This window comes from Hypanus sabinus, chromosome 9 (genome assembly GCF_030144855.1).
Source record: "Hypanus sabinus isolate sHypSab1 chromosome 9, sHypSab1.hap1, whole genome shotgun sequence".
Lineage (NCBI taxonomy): Eukaryota > Metazoa > Chordata > Chondrichthyes > Myliobatiformes > Dasyatidae > Hypanus > Hypanus sabinus.
Window position 1 is genome coordinate 55942874 of NC_082714.1, and position 18003 is coordinate 55960876.

Consider the following 18003-nt stretch of genomic DNA (forward strand, 5'->3'; position numbering starts at 1 on the left):
TTTTGGACTTCCTAATCCCATATCTGCGAGAGAGGAAGAGCTACCTGGTGATGAATCAGACAATGAAACCACCTCTCACCACATCAAATAGGTGACAAGGCTTTCATCAAAAGAGAAGGAAAGCTCTTGGTCCTGCCCTTCTTATGACATTGGCCCCCAGTCATACCATGAATGGCATCCACATACTTTTTATATTTTTCTAAATTATCATCCTAGTCATGCATTCCAGAAAAAAGGGAAGGAGATTCACTGGTAGCTCTTTGCTTCATGAGTAAACATGGAAAAAGAAGAGCTGAAATTATCTCATTGATTAGAACTGACACAGAAACAACAGACCTTCCTTTCTGTATGGGCTTTAGAATGACTCAGGCATAACTGCTATATTTATTGGCTGCAAAAAGGCACACACAATCCTTACAAACCAGCTACCACCGCCCTTTCCAGAAAGACCTGTGCAAGGAGCTGTCAAAGGAAATTGACAACGTTTGCAATTATATAGTGCCTTTAGCACAGTGAATGGTCCAAAAATGAACTAGTGGGAATTCTAGTGAGGAAGGGAGTTATGCAGCTAAAATATTTCTCCATATATTGTTTGCAAAGATACACAACCTCAAGATAAATTAATACATTTTAAACATATTTTCAAGAAAAATTATTTACTTCATTTCTCAATGTCTACAAGATACAAATAGTCCACCCCCAATTCATTACCCGATGACTGCAGTCCATACAGTTAACAAGTCTCATTATGTTGCTTGCCTGCAATGTATCATGCAGGTTTGTCCTTCTACCCTGCATAGTTTTGGTGAGGTTGTGTACTCTTCCTTTTATTGCTCTGTGGGGCTGTGAGAAGGGCCACTGGAACTTCTGCTCTCAAATTAATTTGCCATGAGTAAATTGATTCCAGTTGGGAGGACTTTGAAGACCCACCTGAGAAAGTGCATTCGTGAGCTACTTGAAACACGCTCACAGACCTCTTCGTGCCATTTAGTCTCTCAAACGCTTCCTCCACATTCAGTCTCTTCTTGCTGGTTTCCTTATCATCATTTACAAAGACTTTGGCTCTTTACGTCACCGTTGAAGGTTCATTTTCAGTCATACAAGCTTATGAGGGTACCCAGGATTGCTCTGGTGCAGTTATCATTCTCCCAGGTCGAACAGCCAAGGGCAAATATACCTCCAGCACTGGTGTGGCTGAAATGTGTACAAATAGTGATCATGGTGCTGCTTCATTTTAACCTCCCTGACCCACTATCAGGACACTTGCAATATTCTAATCACCAATCCTGGCCTTTTCAAATTGTCTGACGACTGGAGTGTGGAACCCATGCCAGATACTCAGTATCAAACAACCCAGCATGAAGGGACCATTGTACCAGGACAGAGGACTCACAAACTTGGTCTGTAAGCCACCCAGAATGATGGTCTTCTCACATAAGAATGGAAGAGATTGTGTTTGTGAGTAGTGTTCTCAAAATAGCGCTAGGGCGTCACAGTAGTGTTGCTTGGGGTGTTCTGGAGTATGGAGTTCAATTCCAGCACCGCTCTGTCAGGAGACTCTGCATGTCTTCCCCGTGGAATGAACTGGATTATCCGGTTTCCTAACCTCAGTTCAAAGACATACCGGGTAGATGAGATGGTCATTGTAAACTGTTCTGTGATTAGGATGGGGTTAATCAGGTTTGTTGGGGGTTGCTGGGCGGCATAGCTCGAAGGGCCAGAGGGGCCAACTCCACACTGTATCACTAAATAAATAAAAATAGAGAACTGTATCTGCTGGTCAGTACTGGATACTCCTCATGGATGTGATTGCACTCGTCATTCTCCGTGGAAGCCCCTTTGTTGCTTGTCTGAATTCTTCGGGCTTTGCCTTCAGAGCCGTTGCAATCTGCTGCAGAGTTCGGGATGGCTGCAGGCCAAGAGCATCCATTACGTTGCTCAGGTAATCTGGGAACAGGAAGGTACACAGGAGATTGATTAGAGAGCTGTCCACGTACTCTGCGCACACAGTGCAGTGCAGCATCAAGGCAGAAAAGATCTAAATGAAGACTCAAAGTCACATTAGCTTTGGAATTCTAAAGCTTCTGGGAGACTGGAAGATGAGCCACAAAACAGCAAAGTTCACAAATGGGCAGCACAGTTGTGCAGTGATGAGCACAACGCTTTACGGTACAGGAGATCCGGGTTCAATTCCCACCACTGCCTGTAAGGAGTTTGTATGTTCTCCCCGTGTCCGAGTGGGTTTCCTCTGGGTGCTCTGGTTTCCTCCCACTGTCTAAAGATGTACCGGTTGGAAGGTTAATTAATCATTGTAAATTGTCCCATGATTAGACTAGGATTAAATTAGGGGATTGCTGGACCAGAAAGGCCTATTCTGCACAGTATCTCAATAAAGTAAAGCTTTAAAATTACAAACCTGATTCTAAGCTCAATAGTTGAGGTTGGGGCATACCATTACAGTGAGAGCATGAGATAGAATACTTAAATGCTGGAAGAAATAAGAACTGAAAGCTTAGAAAAACTCTCCTAATCAGATGAATTCTTGGAAGACCCAGCACAAGGTATGAGGGCCAAATGGCCAGCTGCGTGCTATAATAACTTCATGAACACAACAGAGATGCTTCTCATTGTTTACGACTCTCACCAATGTCTGTGATGAGTTGCTTGGTTGCGTGTGGTGTAAGCTCTGAGATCTGCAGAATGGATTCACAGTAAGTATGCATTGTTGCCCTGGCAATGGAGCCCAGCCAGTAATCAGCCATGTTGTCCAGTTCTGGCACCTCATCCCCTAGGAGAGATTTGAAATGCATAAGTTGAACAAACAGTAACATTTCATCAGTAAATGAACAGCAACAGAAAGCTTCCATGTAAGTATTAGTGCATTCAATCTATTTTGCAATTTATCCCAAACTATTGGCAACCTCATCCTACCCATTCATCTACCACCCTCCAAACACAAATAATCCCATTGTTCCTCCTGACACCGATGTTGACACCACAGACCAATTTCAGCTTATCCAGATTCCAGTTTTTCAGAAGGGTCCACCTCGTGACTCTTATACTGACCTGCACAACTGAACTACATCAACTCTAATGTGAAATCAAAGACTGAGAATAGCACACTTTCTATTACACTGAAATGCTCACTTCACAGACCTGAGCTGGTTTCCCATTCGTGAACAATGGTTATGCACTCAACATTACTGACATTCCACCTGCTCACTATCGACCAATAATGGATCACTGCTCACACACAAACACCAGGTCCCAGCTGCTCACACACTGACCAACAATGGGTCCCCATGCACCAATACTGGTTCCCTGCTCCTCACACTGGCCAACATTAACAGCCTCTTATCAGTGCCTGACCTTTGCCAGTGATTAGCATTGCCACATTGCATGATTTAAATTGAATCCCAACTCACCTCACTGACCTATTCACTGTCAATACCATCCTCCCTGATGCTCTCACCCACTGTGGCTTACTTCTCTAAATAAAGACATTGATTCCTCCTATAATCTACTCGTGTACCGTGGCAACCTTCACACTTCTGGTGGCTGCACTGATCTACATTGGCGTACCCTCTGTTTATGCATCTACATTTGCGGTACCTATCATCTCACAGAACCACATTGTTTTTTCTCCCACCTCTCGATTTAAAACTGTCTCCTGACTCTCATACATTCGGTACTCTCTTACTCCATTGACCAATAATGTCTCTTCCTACCCCATTCCCAAAGACCAGCATTGAGCTCCCTCACTGTGATAATTTTCCTGGCTTCAATGTCATACCAATCAGAACCAGCTCACTTCTCCCCACCAGGTTCGACTACTGCCCTAAATCATCTACATTCCCCATGCACACACCTCCTCGCTGATCTAAAACAGCTCTCATTACACTGGTCACTGTCCACAGGGTATTCTGACTGTGGCCCAACCAATGTCTGATAATATCAAACCAAGTCCTCCCTGTTCTTACACCCCATGTCCCAGCAAATAAAGATTAGCATTCCATATGCCTTTTTCCACCATTCTCGTTACCTGTGCTACAATTTCAGGATTCTTGATCTTTACAGTAAATTCCTTTGTTCCACAATACTCATCAGAATCCAATCATTCATGGTATTTGTCTTATCCTTACATAATACATCATCTTACACTTGTCAGAACTAAAATCTATCTGCCAATGCCCTGCCCATCTTAACAGCAGATTAATATAATTCTGTAGCCAGCACCATCACTCATTTTTGTATCACCTGTAAACTAGTATTCACATCCAGGTTGTTAATGTTGATCGCAAACAATGATTCCAGCATCAATCTCTGTGCTAAGCTGCTGGTTACAAACTTCAAAGCACAAAAGCAACTCTCCACCGCCAGTCTCTGTTTCCTATTACCAAGCCCATATTGGATCTAGTTTACAAAGTTGCCCTGGATCCCATAGACCAGGGGTCGGCAATGTTTACCACTAAAAGAGCCAATATGGAACCATTTCCCACAGAAAAGAAAACACTGGGAGCCACAAAACCCGTTTGACATTTAAAATGAAATAACACTGCATACAACGGTTTTTTTTTTGCCTTTATGCTATGTATAAACAAACTATAATGTGTTGCATTTATGAAATTGATGAACTCCTGCAGAGAAAACGAAATTACATTTCTGCATGCAACAAAAGCATTTTGAACTCCGAAAAAAAGATGTTGGGTTGAAGGTTACTCCATAGGTAGCGTACCTTGGATCGAAGAATTAAAAGAAAGCGCACACTGGCGGGTGTCAGGCATTGGCAGTTGCGATGTATATTAATAGCGATAAAAAACACATTGTAGCGGTCTAGCGCTACACGCAGCGCTAAAATAAAGACACTGCAGTCAAAGGTAACTTTATTCGAACTAAACAGCCTTGATTTAAAGCCTCCCTCAACCCGCCCCCCGTGGGCGCGGATGCTCCAAAAGACACGTACTCACAAACCCCCGTAGGCTATCTCCCTTAGCCGGAACGGTGGCTAATTGTGAGCCGGTTCGGATGTGCCAGGAAGTGGGGTCTCCACAACGTTTTTAGATTGTACAAGATCACCATAATCTTCAAATTTCGAATTAAATTTCAAAAACTAACAAACTACGGGGAGCCGCAGCACAGAGATGAAAGAGTCGCATGCGGCTCCGGAGCCGCGGGTTGCCGACCCTTGCCATAGACCTTAAATTTTTTTAGACCAGCCTACCATGTGACACCTTGTACTTCAGTAAGGCCTTTGATGGTAAATTATATCAACTGCACTGGACTCATCAAAATATTTAGTTACCTCTTCATAAAACTTAATTAGATCATTCAGACAATCTCCCACCAACAAATCTGTGAACTGTTGCTAACTAAGTACAGTCTTTTCAAGAGTGGGTTAAACGTCCCAATTATTTTCCAACCACCAACATTAACTGGCCGATAATTACATGGTTACCTTCTTGAATATAAAGTACATACCTATAAAAAGTATTCACCTCCCCCTTGGAAGTTTTCATGTTTTATTGTTTTACAACATTGAATCACAGTGGATTTAATTTGGCTCTTTTGACACTGAACAACAAAGCAAGACTTTCATGCCAAAGTGAAAATAGATCACTACAAAGTGATCTAAATTAATTACAATACAAAGCACCAAATAATTGATTGCTTATGTAATCAACCCCTCCCTCCCCTTTAATACGACATACCAAATCATCACTGGTGTAGCCATTTGGTTTTAGAAGTCACATAATTAGTTAAATGGAGATCACCAAGGTGTCTCAATTAGTTGTAGTAAAAACAGAACTGTATCTGGAAAGTCCAACTGTTTTGTATCCTGACAAAAACTACAGCGAGAAGACAAAAGAACACTCCAAGCAACTCCGCGAAAAGATTATTGAAAAGCACAAGTCAGGAGATGGATACAGTGGCATGCAAAAGTTTGGGCACCCTGGTCAAAATTTCTGTTACTGTGAATAGCTAAGCGAGTAAAAGATGACCTGATTTCCAAAAGGCATAAAGTTAAAGATGACACATTTCTTTAGTATTTTAAGCAAGATTACTTTTTTATTTCCATCTTTTATAGTTTCAAAATAACGAAAAAGGAAAAGGGCCCGAAACAAAAGTTTGGGCACCCTGCATGGTCAGTACTTAGTAACACCCCCTTTGGCAAGTATCAAACAGTTTCTGTAGCCAGCTAAGAGTCTTTCAATTCTTGTTTAGGGGATTTTCACCCATTCTTCCTTGCAAAAGGCTTCTAGTTCTGTGAGATTCTTGGGCCATCTTGCATGCACTGCTCTTTTGAGGTCTATCCACAGATTTTCAATGATGTTTAGGTTGGGGGACTGTGAGGGTCACAGCAAAACCTTCACCCTATGCCTCTTGAGGTAGTCCATTGTGGATTTTGAGGTGTGTTTAGGATCATTATCCTGTTGTAGAAGCCATCCTCTTTTCATCTTCAGCTTTTTTACAGATGGTGTGATATTTGCTTCCAGAATTTGCTGGTATTTAATTGAATTCATTCTTCCCTCCACCAGTGAAATGTTCCCCATGCCACTGGCTGCAACACAAGCCCAAAGCATGATCGATCCACCCCTGTGCTTAACAGCTGGAGAGGTGTTCTTTTCATGAAATTCTGCACCCTTTTTTCTTCAAACGTACCTTTGCTCATTGCGGCCAAAAAGTTCTATTTTAACTTCATCAGTCCACAGGACATTTCCAAAATGCATCAGGCTTGTTTAGATGTTCCTTTGCAAATTTGTGACGCTGAATTTTGTGGTGAGGATGCAGGAAAGGTTTTCTTCTGAAGACTCTCCCATGAAGGTCATATTTGTGCAGGTGTCGCTGCACAGTGGAACAGTGCACCACCACTCCAGAGTCTGCTAAATCTTCCTGAAGGTCTTTTGCAGTCAAACAGGGGTTTTGATTTGCCTTTCTAGAAATCCTACGAGCAGTTCTCTCGGAAAGTTTTCTCGGTCTTCCAGACCTCAACTTGACCTCCACCATTCCTGTTAACTGCCATTTCTTAATGACTTTACGAACTGAGGAAACGGCTACCTGAAAATGCTTTCCTATCTTCTTATAACCTTGTCCTGTTTTGTGGGCATCACTTATTTTAATTTTCAGAGTGCTGGGTAGTTGCTTAGAGGAGCCCAGTCTGCTGAATGTTGGAACGAGATTTGAGGAGTCAAAGTACTTATAAAGCTTTGAAATTTGCATCACCTGGCCTTTCCTAACAATGACTGTGAACAAACTACAGCCCTAATAAGCTAATTAAGGTCTGAGATCTTGGTAAAAGTTATCTGACAGCTCAAATCTCCTGGGGTGCCCAAACTTCTGCATGTTGCTCCTTTCCTTTTTTCCCCACTCTAAAATTGTATGAAACAAAAATAATACACTAATCTTGCTTAAAATGTTGAAAGGAATGTTTCATTTTTAACTTTATGACTTTTGGAGAACAGTTCATCTTCTACTCACTTAACTATTCACAGTAACAGAAATATTGACCGGAGCGCCCAAACTTTTGCATGCCACTGTACAAGAAAATTTCCAAGTCACTGAATATCCCTTGGACAAGTCAATCATCAAGAAATGGAAAGAATATGGCACAGCTGTAAATCTGCCTAGAGCAGGCCATTCTCAAAAAATGAGTGACTGTGCAAGAAGGGGACCTATGACAACTCTGGAGGAATTACAAGCTTCAGTGCCTGAGATGGGAGATTGCACATACAACAAACTTGCCCGGGTGCTTCACCAATCGCAGCTTTATGGGAAAGTGGCAAAGAGAAAGCCACAGCTGACAAAAACTCACATGAAATCTCACCTAGTGTTTGCCGGAAGGCATGTGGGAGCCTCTGAAATCAGCTGGAAGAAGGTTATACGATCTGATGAAACCAAAATTGAGCTTTTAGGCTATCAGACTAAACACTATGTTTGGCATAAGCCGAACACCACACATCAAAAACACACCATCCCCACCATGAAGCATGGTGGTGGCTACATCATGCTGTGGGGATGTTTCACTGCAGCAGACACTGGAAGGCTTGTGAAGGTAGAGGGTAAAATGAATGCAGCAAAATACAGGGAAATCCTGGAGGAGAACCTGATGCAGTCTACAAGAGAACTGCAACCTGAAAAAAGATTTCTTTTCCACCAAGACAATGCCCCAAGCACAAAGCCAAAGCTACACAGGAATGGCTTAAAAACAACAAAGTTAATGCCCTGGAGTGGCCAAGTCAGAGTCCAAACCAATTGAGTATTTGTGGCTGGACTTAAAAAGGGCTGTTCACTCACAATCCCCATGCAATCTGACAGAGGTAGACCAGTTTTGTAACAAAGAATGGGGAAAAATTGCAGTGTCCAGATGAGCAAAGCTGATAGAGACCTATCCACACAGACTCATGTCTGTAATTGTTGCTAAAAGTGAATCTACTAAATACTGACTTGAAGAGGATGAATACTTATGTAATCAATTGTTTTGTGTTTTATATTTGTAATGAATTTAGATCACTTTGTAGAGATCTGTTTTCTCTTTGAGACAAAAGAGTCTTTTTCTGTTGATCGGTGTCAAAAAAGCCAAATTCAGTCCACTGTGATTCAATGTTGTAAAACAAACCATGAAAACTTCCAAGAGGAGAGACAACTTCATATAAGCACTGTATCTCTGTCAGGGCAGCTGCAATCTGCTTCCTTACCTAACACAGCTGTCAAGAATGTATTTGTCAGGCTCTGGAAGTTATCCAGCTTAGGCATAAAGCTGGATGAATTTCAGAGCCTGATGAGATGCATCAATATCACATAATAACACCACCACAAAAAAAAAATCATACCAAGGTCATTGCTGTTTATATTGAGAAGCTAAAATTCCTTACCACTAAATCTTATTCATCTTGTACCTCTCAGTGATTTGTGCACATTTGTGCTCTTCTATTTCCTGCTGACTATTGAGAGGTCTGTAGTAGTGATCATTCTTTGTTTTTAAGATCTACCCATAATATCTCATTTTTAAGAGCTTTTGAAGATATCCTCCCTCTTTACAAGAGTGATACTCACCTTGGTCAGTAATATAACACCTGTCCTCTATTACATACCTCTTATCATGCCTAAAACTTCTGAAATGTTGAATTGCTATTCCTACATTTTGCAACCATGTCTCAGTAATTGCAACAATGTGATATTTCCATTTACTGATTAATACAAATCTCTTGCTTTAAAAGAGATATAATTTGGTTTCCTATGTGTCTTTGTCATGCCTGTGCCTGCTCTGCCTACAAGAATGACCTAGTTTTTTTTAAATCTATGTTTGACTGAACCTCACCCCAATCAGTACACCTACTGTGTCCTAACCCCCTGCTAACCTAGACTACCATCTCCCCACCAGCACATGCAGACCTCCCTCCAAGGAGATGGGAGTCATTTTGGTGCAGGTGCAACCTATCCTGCTTGAATAGGTTCCAGTTCATCGAGACACATTCCCACATGATCCAAGAATTTAATGTCCTCCCTCCCATACCATCTCTTTTCATCTAACCCTAAATGGGAGAGGGGAAGAACAGTTTCTTCCCCTCTGCCGTCTGATTCCTAAATGGACACTACCTCACTTTTTTACTATACAGTATTTCTGTTTTTGCACATTTTTAAAAATCTATTCAATATATGCAATTGATTTACTTGTTTAATTATTATGTTTTATTTTATTTATTATTATTCTTTTTCTCTCTGCTAGATTATGTATTGCATTGGACTGCTGCTGCTCAGTTAACAAATTTCATGTCACATACTGGTGATAAAAAAATGATTCTGATTCCAGAACCATGTGGCATTGGAAGTAATCCAGAGATTACATCCCTGCCCTTTAGTTTGCTCCCTGACTCCCTAAATGCACGTTGCAGGATGTCATCTATTTTTCTACATGTTGTCAGTAATGAAGCATACCACAGTCACTAGCTGTTCGCTCTCACCCTTCAGAATGCCCTCTTTCCACTTCAGTCTTGTGTGATTGTTGATGCATTCACTAATGGATCAACAATCACACATGATAAGTAAATTCCAATGGGTTCCCTCTTGGAACAATGATATGTACAGGCTCTGTGCCTGTACCTCAAATACCTCAAAACTGTCTAAATCTCACCTCACTGATTCCCACCTTACAGTAATTGAACTGGTTTCCCATCAGCTCACTGACCATACTGGCTCTTCTTGCAATGTGATGGAGATTCACTGTCCAGTCTTTTGGCCAAGCTCAGCTTTCTAACACAGCAGTTGACACTTCTAGAGACCAAAGAGATATTTTTTGAGTAAAATAAACTTCCAGCCAATATTCTTTGTTCAGCTTCTTGTCATAAACAGAAGCCAGTCTTCAGTTCTTAATGTAAATGGTAAGCAATAATTAGTCTGAAGTTAAAAGGCCAGCTTTGCAAACAGACAGTACTGCCTATAGAGCACACTGCTGGCCCACTATATGGGACTGACTGCTCAAGAGATGGAATGCAGGACAACGGGGTTATGTTAATTGGCTTGCATTAAACCATACAACACTGGCTATGCTATTTAGTTTAAGAAAGTTTGTAGACCATAGTGATGCTATCACTTAGCACATCAAATAGCTGATTTACTAATAGTTGGAAAACTAACGTACTTAAGAATCAGCCCTAACAGGATTAATTGTGGGTGTTTGGGATTTCTGTCACCAGCAGATGTTAAGACCATCTATGTGAAGTCACACAAGTGGCACAAAAACAGTACAAATGTTAGAGAGCAGTCAGCCTTGTTAGGAATGGTTAAGGAACAGCAAGAAGAATGACAGAAAGATGTGGTGACTATACTTTGTTCCTTTGTCTTCACTATCTGTGACATGTTGAATCGTTTGTCTACAGCTCACTGGTGTGTCCTTTTAGCTTATCAGAAGTGTGCCTGTATTTTGGAAATCCTGTGTGTTTTAGAAATTATTTGTAATTTGGAAATCTTTTACAAGATAGAACTCCTCTGTGAGTTTTAAATGTGTTTTAAGAATTTTGTCTGGGTTTAAACATGTAGTATTAAAAACAAATTAACTGTGTTTAAACTACTTTGTGAGCTGGAAGTATATCCTCCTTGGTAAGAAGGGGGGAGCCCAATGCTCAAGTAGTGTCTTTGGCAGATAAACTCACCATGGAGATTAAACAGGGAAGTGATCCAGCCTTTGAAGAGTAGGTGGTTACAGTATAAAATTTCCTTACTGAGCCTATCCGTAGCCATCTATTTCAGATAGGACTTAAGATCTTCTTTTGAGTTCAGATCTTCACGTATAGCAAACCAAATACTGAATGACAGATACTCATACTCCTCCCTGTGTTCACCTAGGTTAAGTCATCTGCTCCCCCAACTATCTAGTTTATAACTATCCTTGCTTTTATTTCATGCTACATCCTGGTTCTCACCTCTGCACACCACCCCTCAACCCCAGTCTGTAATGATCTTTGAAAGTTGTGTTTGTCCTCCAAAACCACTATTATCAAAGTTTGCCTATTTCTGTCCTTGAACACTCATTGCTTTATCAGATGTTTTCAAAATCCTTCTTCAAGCCCATCTTCCTTATCTCCCCTTCCCTCACTTCTCATATTGTTGCTTAATAGTTCATTTTTAGAAGGTGCTTCAGAAATGCAAGCTTTTGCATTTTGGTGAAATTTGGATACTGACTTAACATTTGCAATAATGAAGGACTTCCACTTTGTTAGAACTCCATCCAAACCCAGACCCTTGAATAAGACTCAAATCCTTTTCAAACAAGAACTCTGTCATGCAGACATAACAACTGAGAATTAAGCAACTTTAAACAGCAGTCACAGGAGCCTAGGTCCTCACCAACTCCTATCTGAAGTGGATAATGAGCAAATACTGCAGACTTTGATTTGATTATGCAGGATAAAATGTTTTTGTAGTGAAATTCCTGAACCAAACAGAAGCATGTATTTTTTTGCTCAAGTGCACAAGGATCGGAGAGTAACTTCTCTTCAACTTGCTCCAGCATTTAACATGATCATGATAGTTCTGGATTTACTTTACCTGACTTTACTCATAATTAATTACCCATCTCTCCTTACCTTGCTCTGGGGGATATGGGAGTTTTCCAGAATGCAGTGCCAACTCAAGTGCCGGATCCTCCTGTGTCACAAAGGGTTCCAGATGTAGAGGCAGGGACATGATATACTGCCCAATCTGAGAAGAACACAACACACTATCAAGTGATGAAAACCAAAACGTTTTGCTTGGTAATACGTTCTCCAATGTGAATTGGAGTAAACAAATATTGTACACTCACGTGATTATGATAAGCCTCATCTAAAAAACTTCAATGAAAAATACAGCAACAATCCCTAACAAGTGCACTAGATTATCAGATGAGATATTTGTGCTTAAGGTCTTTTGGTGAGGGTTCTGGCGCTACAACAGCTGACAGAGACGAGAAGTACTGACCGAGTTGCAATTGACACCTCTTGTGGGAGAGTTACATGTCTGTGCAACAGGGTAACTTCCTGTTGATTTATAAACTTCGTACTGATTAGCACTATAGTACAACAAGCTGAACAGCTTTTGAAACAGATAGGTCATCACTTCAGGCATGAAACCACATCCTCCTTCAGGGTCTCCACCCAAAATACTGATTTACACCATTTGCTTCCAAAGATGTTGCTTGACCCATTGAGTTCCTGCAGTATGCACATTCTAGCATCAGCAGTCTCTTTTGTCTCTTTTCATCCGGACTCCAATTTCAACCAAAACAATTTCATCCTTTTAAAGCAACACACACAAAATGCTGGAGGAACTCAGCAGATCAGGCAGCATCTGTGGGAAAAAGTACAGTTGATGTTTTAGGCCGAGATCCTTCAGCAGGACTGGAGAAATCTTCTCTTTTTCTCCAGTCCTGCTGAAGGGTCTTGGCCTGAAAGTCGACTCTACTTTATTTCCATAGATGCTGCCTGGTCTGCTGAATTCCTCCAGCATTTTGTGTGTGTTGCTTTGATATCCAGCATCTGCAGACTTTCTCGTTTTTGATTGGATCATCCTTTTAGATGCTAATTTCTCGCATTTCTCCTTTCTGTTTCAATGATCTTGTGCTGTCAAACTCAACAAACTGATGCATATAATCACATAATCTCAGCATTTCTCAAACCTGTTCCCACTGTAATTATATAAGGGACATTCCCACATGCACGTTAACCCCATTCTGAGTGCAACAGAATCGGGTCTCCTTCATTACCGCTGAATTCTCTAACGAACAGCATTGCTGGAGTACCTTCACCATGCTGACTGGAGTTCAAGACATGGCCTTCTGCTGCAGTTCAGTGTACAGTATATGGTGGCCTTGCCAGCAATTAATAAAACACTTCCTTGTGAAAATTTCAGTCTGGCTGAAGGCAGAAACTAAAGACAAGAGATGCACAAAGAAAAACAAAATGAGTTTGAGAAAATAAGGTTCTTACGTTGCTGATGTATTCAAGGGGAACAAGGCTGAATGTTGGAAGATCCTCAGTCAGTGTCTCTCCTGTTGTCCCTGCATTCCAGGTCTTTTCAGAAGAAAGAATACATGAACCAATTTGAACCATAGAGTAGCCAGACATTGGTGTGATGCAATGATAACCCCAACATACGCATTTGAGCCAGCACAACAAACAACATTTGTAACTTTTTTACTTTTTCAGAAGTTTTCTATTCTATTTGGTAGTTAGGTTTTAATCAATAATACTTAAACCTAAGATAAAATCAAGTATTGGAAACACTAACCGCTTCAAAGGAGATTATTAATTTCAACTAACCTTAATAGATAATACCTCCTTCAGATATGTGACTTATTGACTTGCATTAATTTGATGACTACATTTCCTCTAAAAACTACATTGTTTCCAGAGTTGGCCTAGTACTTCTCTCAGAAACTGATTCAAGAAGACATAAACATAACGGGGCCTTTTCATTCATATAGCAGGCATCCCAGTCCAGAAAGCCCCAGAAGCACTAGTGACGGGCACTTCCAAAACAGCAGAATAAGTTTTACTGCAATACTTCAAACTGTGTATGAGTGTCTTTACTTTCTTAGAAAGTTAAAGAGATTCAGCACATCACTAAACACTAACAAACTTCTACAGATATACTGTTGAAAATATCCTGGTTACAGCATGGTCTGGTACGGCAATTTGAATGTGCAGGAATATAAGGAGCTGTAGAGAGTGGAGGACTCAGCCTAACAGATCGTGGGTACACCTCCCTACCACTAGTAGCATCTACATGAGGTGCTGCCTCATCCAGTATCAAAGATCCCCAGCATTTGGGTCATGCCATCTTCTCACAACTACCTTTGGGCAAGAGGTAGAGAAACCTGAAGTCCTACACCACCAGGTTCAAGAACAGCTACTTCTCTTCAACCATTCAGTTCTTGAAACAACCTGCACAACATTAAGCACTACAGAAACACTATGACCACTTTGCACCACTTCCTTGTCCTAACCGTGCTCTCCTTTGTTGCTCTTGTGAATGCTGCTTATCTGATGCTGTTTGCCCATGATACTGCTGCAAGTAAGCATTTCATTGTATCTATCCATACACGCACTCGTGCACATGACAATAAACTCAACTTTAGCTTTGAAGCACAATCACATGGGGAATGAAGTCACCCATGCACTGATAGCTAGAAGAGCCTGGCTGAATTTCTGGCACGATGCATCAGAACACTTCACTCTTGGCAGAATAGGGTGGGTGGTTGGGGGTGAGTGGAAATCTAAGCTCCACAATGCTGAAGTGAAAAACTGTTTCAAATGAATTTTAAACTTACATCTTCGTACAACTCCACGTAAACATCCGTGAAGAGAAAATGAATATGAGACATCCAAATCTGACCAGAAGTCAACAGTTTGAATTGATACCTTAATTTCTTTCCTCATAAACTCCACTGAACCTGCTGAGTTTCTCTAGAGTTTCCTGTCTTTAGGAAGTTGTTGGAGCCAGGAAATGTATTATTTAGATCATATATCACAGACACCTTACCCAGATCAGCATGAATAAATTGAGCCACTCTCTGCTCGCACCTCACCTCCATCCTAGGCACCTGTGCAAGCTGCTGCTTGATGCGGAGGAACACAGAGTCAAAAGCGAGCTGATGTGCTTGCTGGTTGAGACGGCCCAGAGTCGCTCGAGGCTCTGACAGCAGGTTGTAGTTCCCTGTTCCTTTTTCCTGCAACGCACGGAAAAATTTTAGCATGACTACTTGACCAGAGAGCCAATTTACTTGAAAGACAATTGATCTGTCTTCTATTGCACTTTCTCTACTGCTCTGCTGTAAGAAAGTCAGTCTTACCTTCAAGGTGTAAAGCATTTCCATTAGACTAGCATATTCACTTGGATTTCCCTTCAGTAAGTAATTGTATTCTTGCCAAGGATTCTTAGTGGAGGATCTTTTGTCAGAACAGCTGGTTTCTTGTATACCGGTCAAACTACATGGACTGTACGATTCTGATAAATATTTCCCTGCAGTGGACAGTATTCTGCAAGAGAGATTCCAATGGATTGGAAAACTGCTCACAACCTATCTTAAATCTGCCAGGTCATCAATAATATTGCCAATAACTGTACAACCAAATTACCATTGATAGAAGAACTTATAGATTCAATTTCCCCAGTGGCTTGTAATAAGAACATTCCACATCATAATGGAATTCTATGAAAAAGAAAATTGTGAATTGGTAGGAAGTATGCCCTCCTTAAGTCATAAAGATTTTGAGTTCAAATCCAGTTCCAGTGACTTGATCACCTCATGAGAGGTGGAAACAGGTAAGGTTGGCCAACAGGGCTCGGGTGAAACTGTATAGGCCAATCCCCTCTAGAGTGTATACAATGGATTACAGAAACACTGATTAATTCCAAGGACCTAAGGGCCCAAGAAGAAGATGACTTTATCATCAGTTGAGGGAGTTCTGACCTTTAGTGACCATGTTATTGAACCAGATCAGGATCACACTTTACATGCAAACCAGATTGGGATGTTCAGAGCTTGTGAGATGTATTATAGGAATAGACATCTTTCTATCCGTTTTCATTATTTCAACTTGGGACTTTGCGTTGTTAACTAGTGAAATCAATCCATAATATATAAGTTGAAGACTTTGTAGATTGGCCGCAGCAAAAAAAAAGACTGAATTAGTCACTTAAGATCATGCATGTTTAATATAGGGAGCATTAAGATCCTTCTCCAGTTATTCAGCTTGTCAATGCAGCAACTTGCTGGCTCATTCACACAGGAAACTGGCTGATTATAGCTGAGGCCAAAGGAGTGGTAGATGTCTTATTAGGGGAATCAGCATCCTGGTATAGGAAGGGCAGAACAAAACACTGGCAGGGCTCCGTCTCCTGCATCCCATACGTTGGAACTATATATAGAGTAAAAGATAGGGGAAGGACATAATCCAGTTGTGAGGTCTCTAAATTAAATCAGCAGTTCACATTCACCATCTAGTCTTCTCTATGGATATTTGCCAAATTTAGCAAAGTACAAGAGGAGGGATCAGAAAGGGCCAGAGCTGAAAAGTAGCAAAGGATAAAAAAAACCTTTAAAGATTATGCACGTATTCACAAAATGCAGGATCTTAGGTGTGAACTGTTGTATAGCCACCAATTTGACAGGTAACTCCCTTTCTTAACAATTCTCCTCCTGGCTTAGTGGCCTGACCTGTGACTTGAAAGGGTGAAGTAACACCGTCCAACCTTACACCTCTGTAAGCCTCACTGCGTTAACAGTGCCCCTTCCTGCACCCTGGCTTCCTTCCCGCCCCGTAACTAGATTCGTGATAGAAGCAGATACGTTGCTCATGGCTGACCTGTTGGAGAGCTGCTGTTCAAAATCTCCAAACTGTCGCAATAGTTCACCACAGGTCGCTATAATTCTGGAAGTTAAAAGGAGGGTGTTAGAAACCAACAAGACAGTTGAAAACAACTTATAAACTTGGCTAGAAGAGGACTAGACCAAAAACACATGCAGAAAATGTTCACATTCATACACAGAGACTCCTATGAGAGGGGAAAGAGCTTCCAAATACTGGGTGCAATTGAACCAAACATCAGCACCCTACCTGCAGCAGATTCCTCCCGCTCTGCTGCAAAGCTGGTCCATTACAGGGTCAGTCTGTAGCAAACCACAAAACTGATCATGTCCCAATGCAACAAATAAAATATTAAAATATGTCTGCTTGGTATAACTTTTATTAAATAAAATACACCGTTACTCCTTTATATCAAACTGGTGGGCTGTTAGTGTGAGGAAGGGTATAAAACAAGAATTACAGTGCCTTGAAAAAGAATTCAGCCCCCACAACTATTTTCATATTTTACTGTTTCATTTTCTAAATTTAAAATATATTTAAGTAGGAATCTTTGAGCGAATCTACAAAACATTGTGCATCGTGTCAAATCAAAAGAAAAATTCCAAAACCTATCAATAAATTAATTTATAATAATTAAAAATAATAAATTAACCAATCAATTAATAAAAATTAAAAATCAAAATTGTGAGGCTGAAAAAGCATTCGTCCCTTTTGTAATTACGATGCTAACTTTCCTCAGGTGCAATATTACCTTCCCAACTCACCCAATTAGTTGATGTAGAAAATTGGAGGATCACCTTCTCTCTGTAAGGTCCAGCAGTTTGGTAGATTTTCAACAAATCAAACCAAAATGAAGACAAAAGAGCATTCAAGGCAAGTAAGGGAAGTGATAATAGAGAAGCACAATCTGGGGAACAGTACAAGATCATCTCAAAGGCAGTGAATATAGCTCGGAGCTCAGTGCAGTCCATCGTGAAATGTGAAACCACAGTCACATAGCCTAGATCAGGCCGCCTCTCTAAAGTTAATCACCAGAGAAGAATGGCACTTGTAAGAGAGGCTACTGTGATGCCAACAGTCACTCAAAGTGAGTGGCAGATGTCAGTCGCTGAAACAGAAGTTCATGGCTCCACAATCTCTAAGACCTGGCATGAAAAGG

General features: G+C 40.9%; 1 protein-coding gene across 3 annotated transcripts in view; it reads right to left on the reverse strand.

Moving 5' to 3' along the window:
* Positions 1 to 639: 639 nt before the first annotated feature.
* cog7 (component of oligomeric golgi complex 7) overlaps positions 640 to 18003 on the reverse strand; it is a 61789-nt gene continuing 44425 nt past the window's right edge. For all 3 annotated transcript variants that reach the window (XM_059979716.1, XM_059979717.1, XM_059979718.1), the window contains exons 12-18: positions 16842 to 16907; positions 15326 to 15512; positions 15062 to 15202; positions 13461 to 13544; positions 12081 to 12195; positions 2645 to 2788; positions 640 to 1947 (exon numbers count right to left, since the gene is read on the reverse strand). In XM_059979716.1, coding sequence (XP_059835699.1) covers positions 1781 to 1947; positions 2645 to 2788; positions 12081 to 12195; positions 13461 to 13544; positions 15062 to 15202; positions 15326 to 15512; positions 16842 to 16907 — 904 coding nt within the window. In that variant the 3' untranslated portion in view covers positions 640 to 1780. The remainder of the gene's footprint in view (positions 1948 to 2644; positions 2789 to 12080; positions 12196 to 13460; positions 13545 to 15061; positions 15203 to 15325; positions 15513 to 16841; positions 16908 to 18003) is intronic.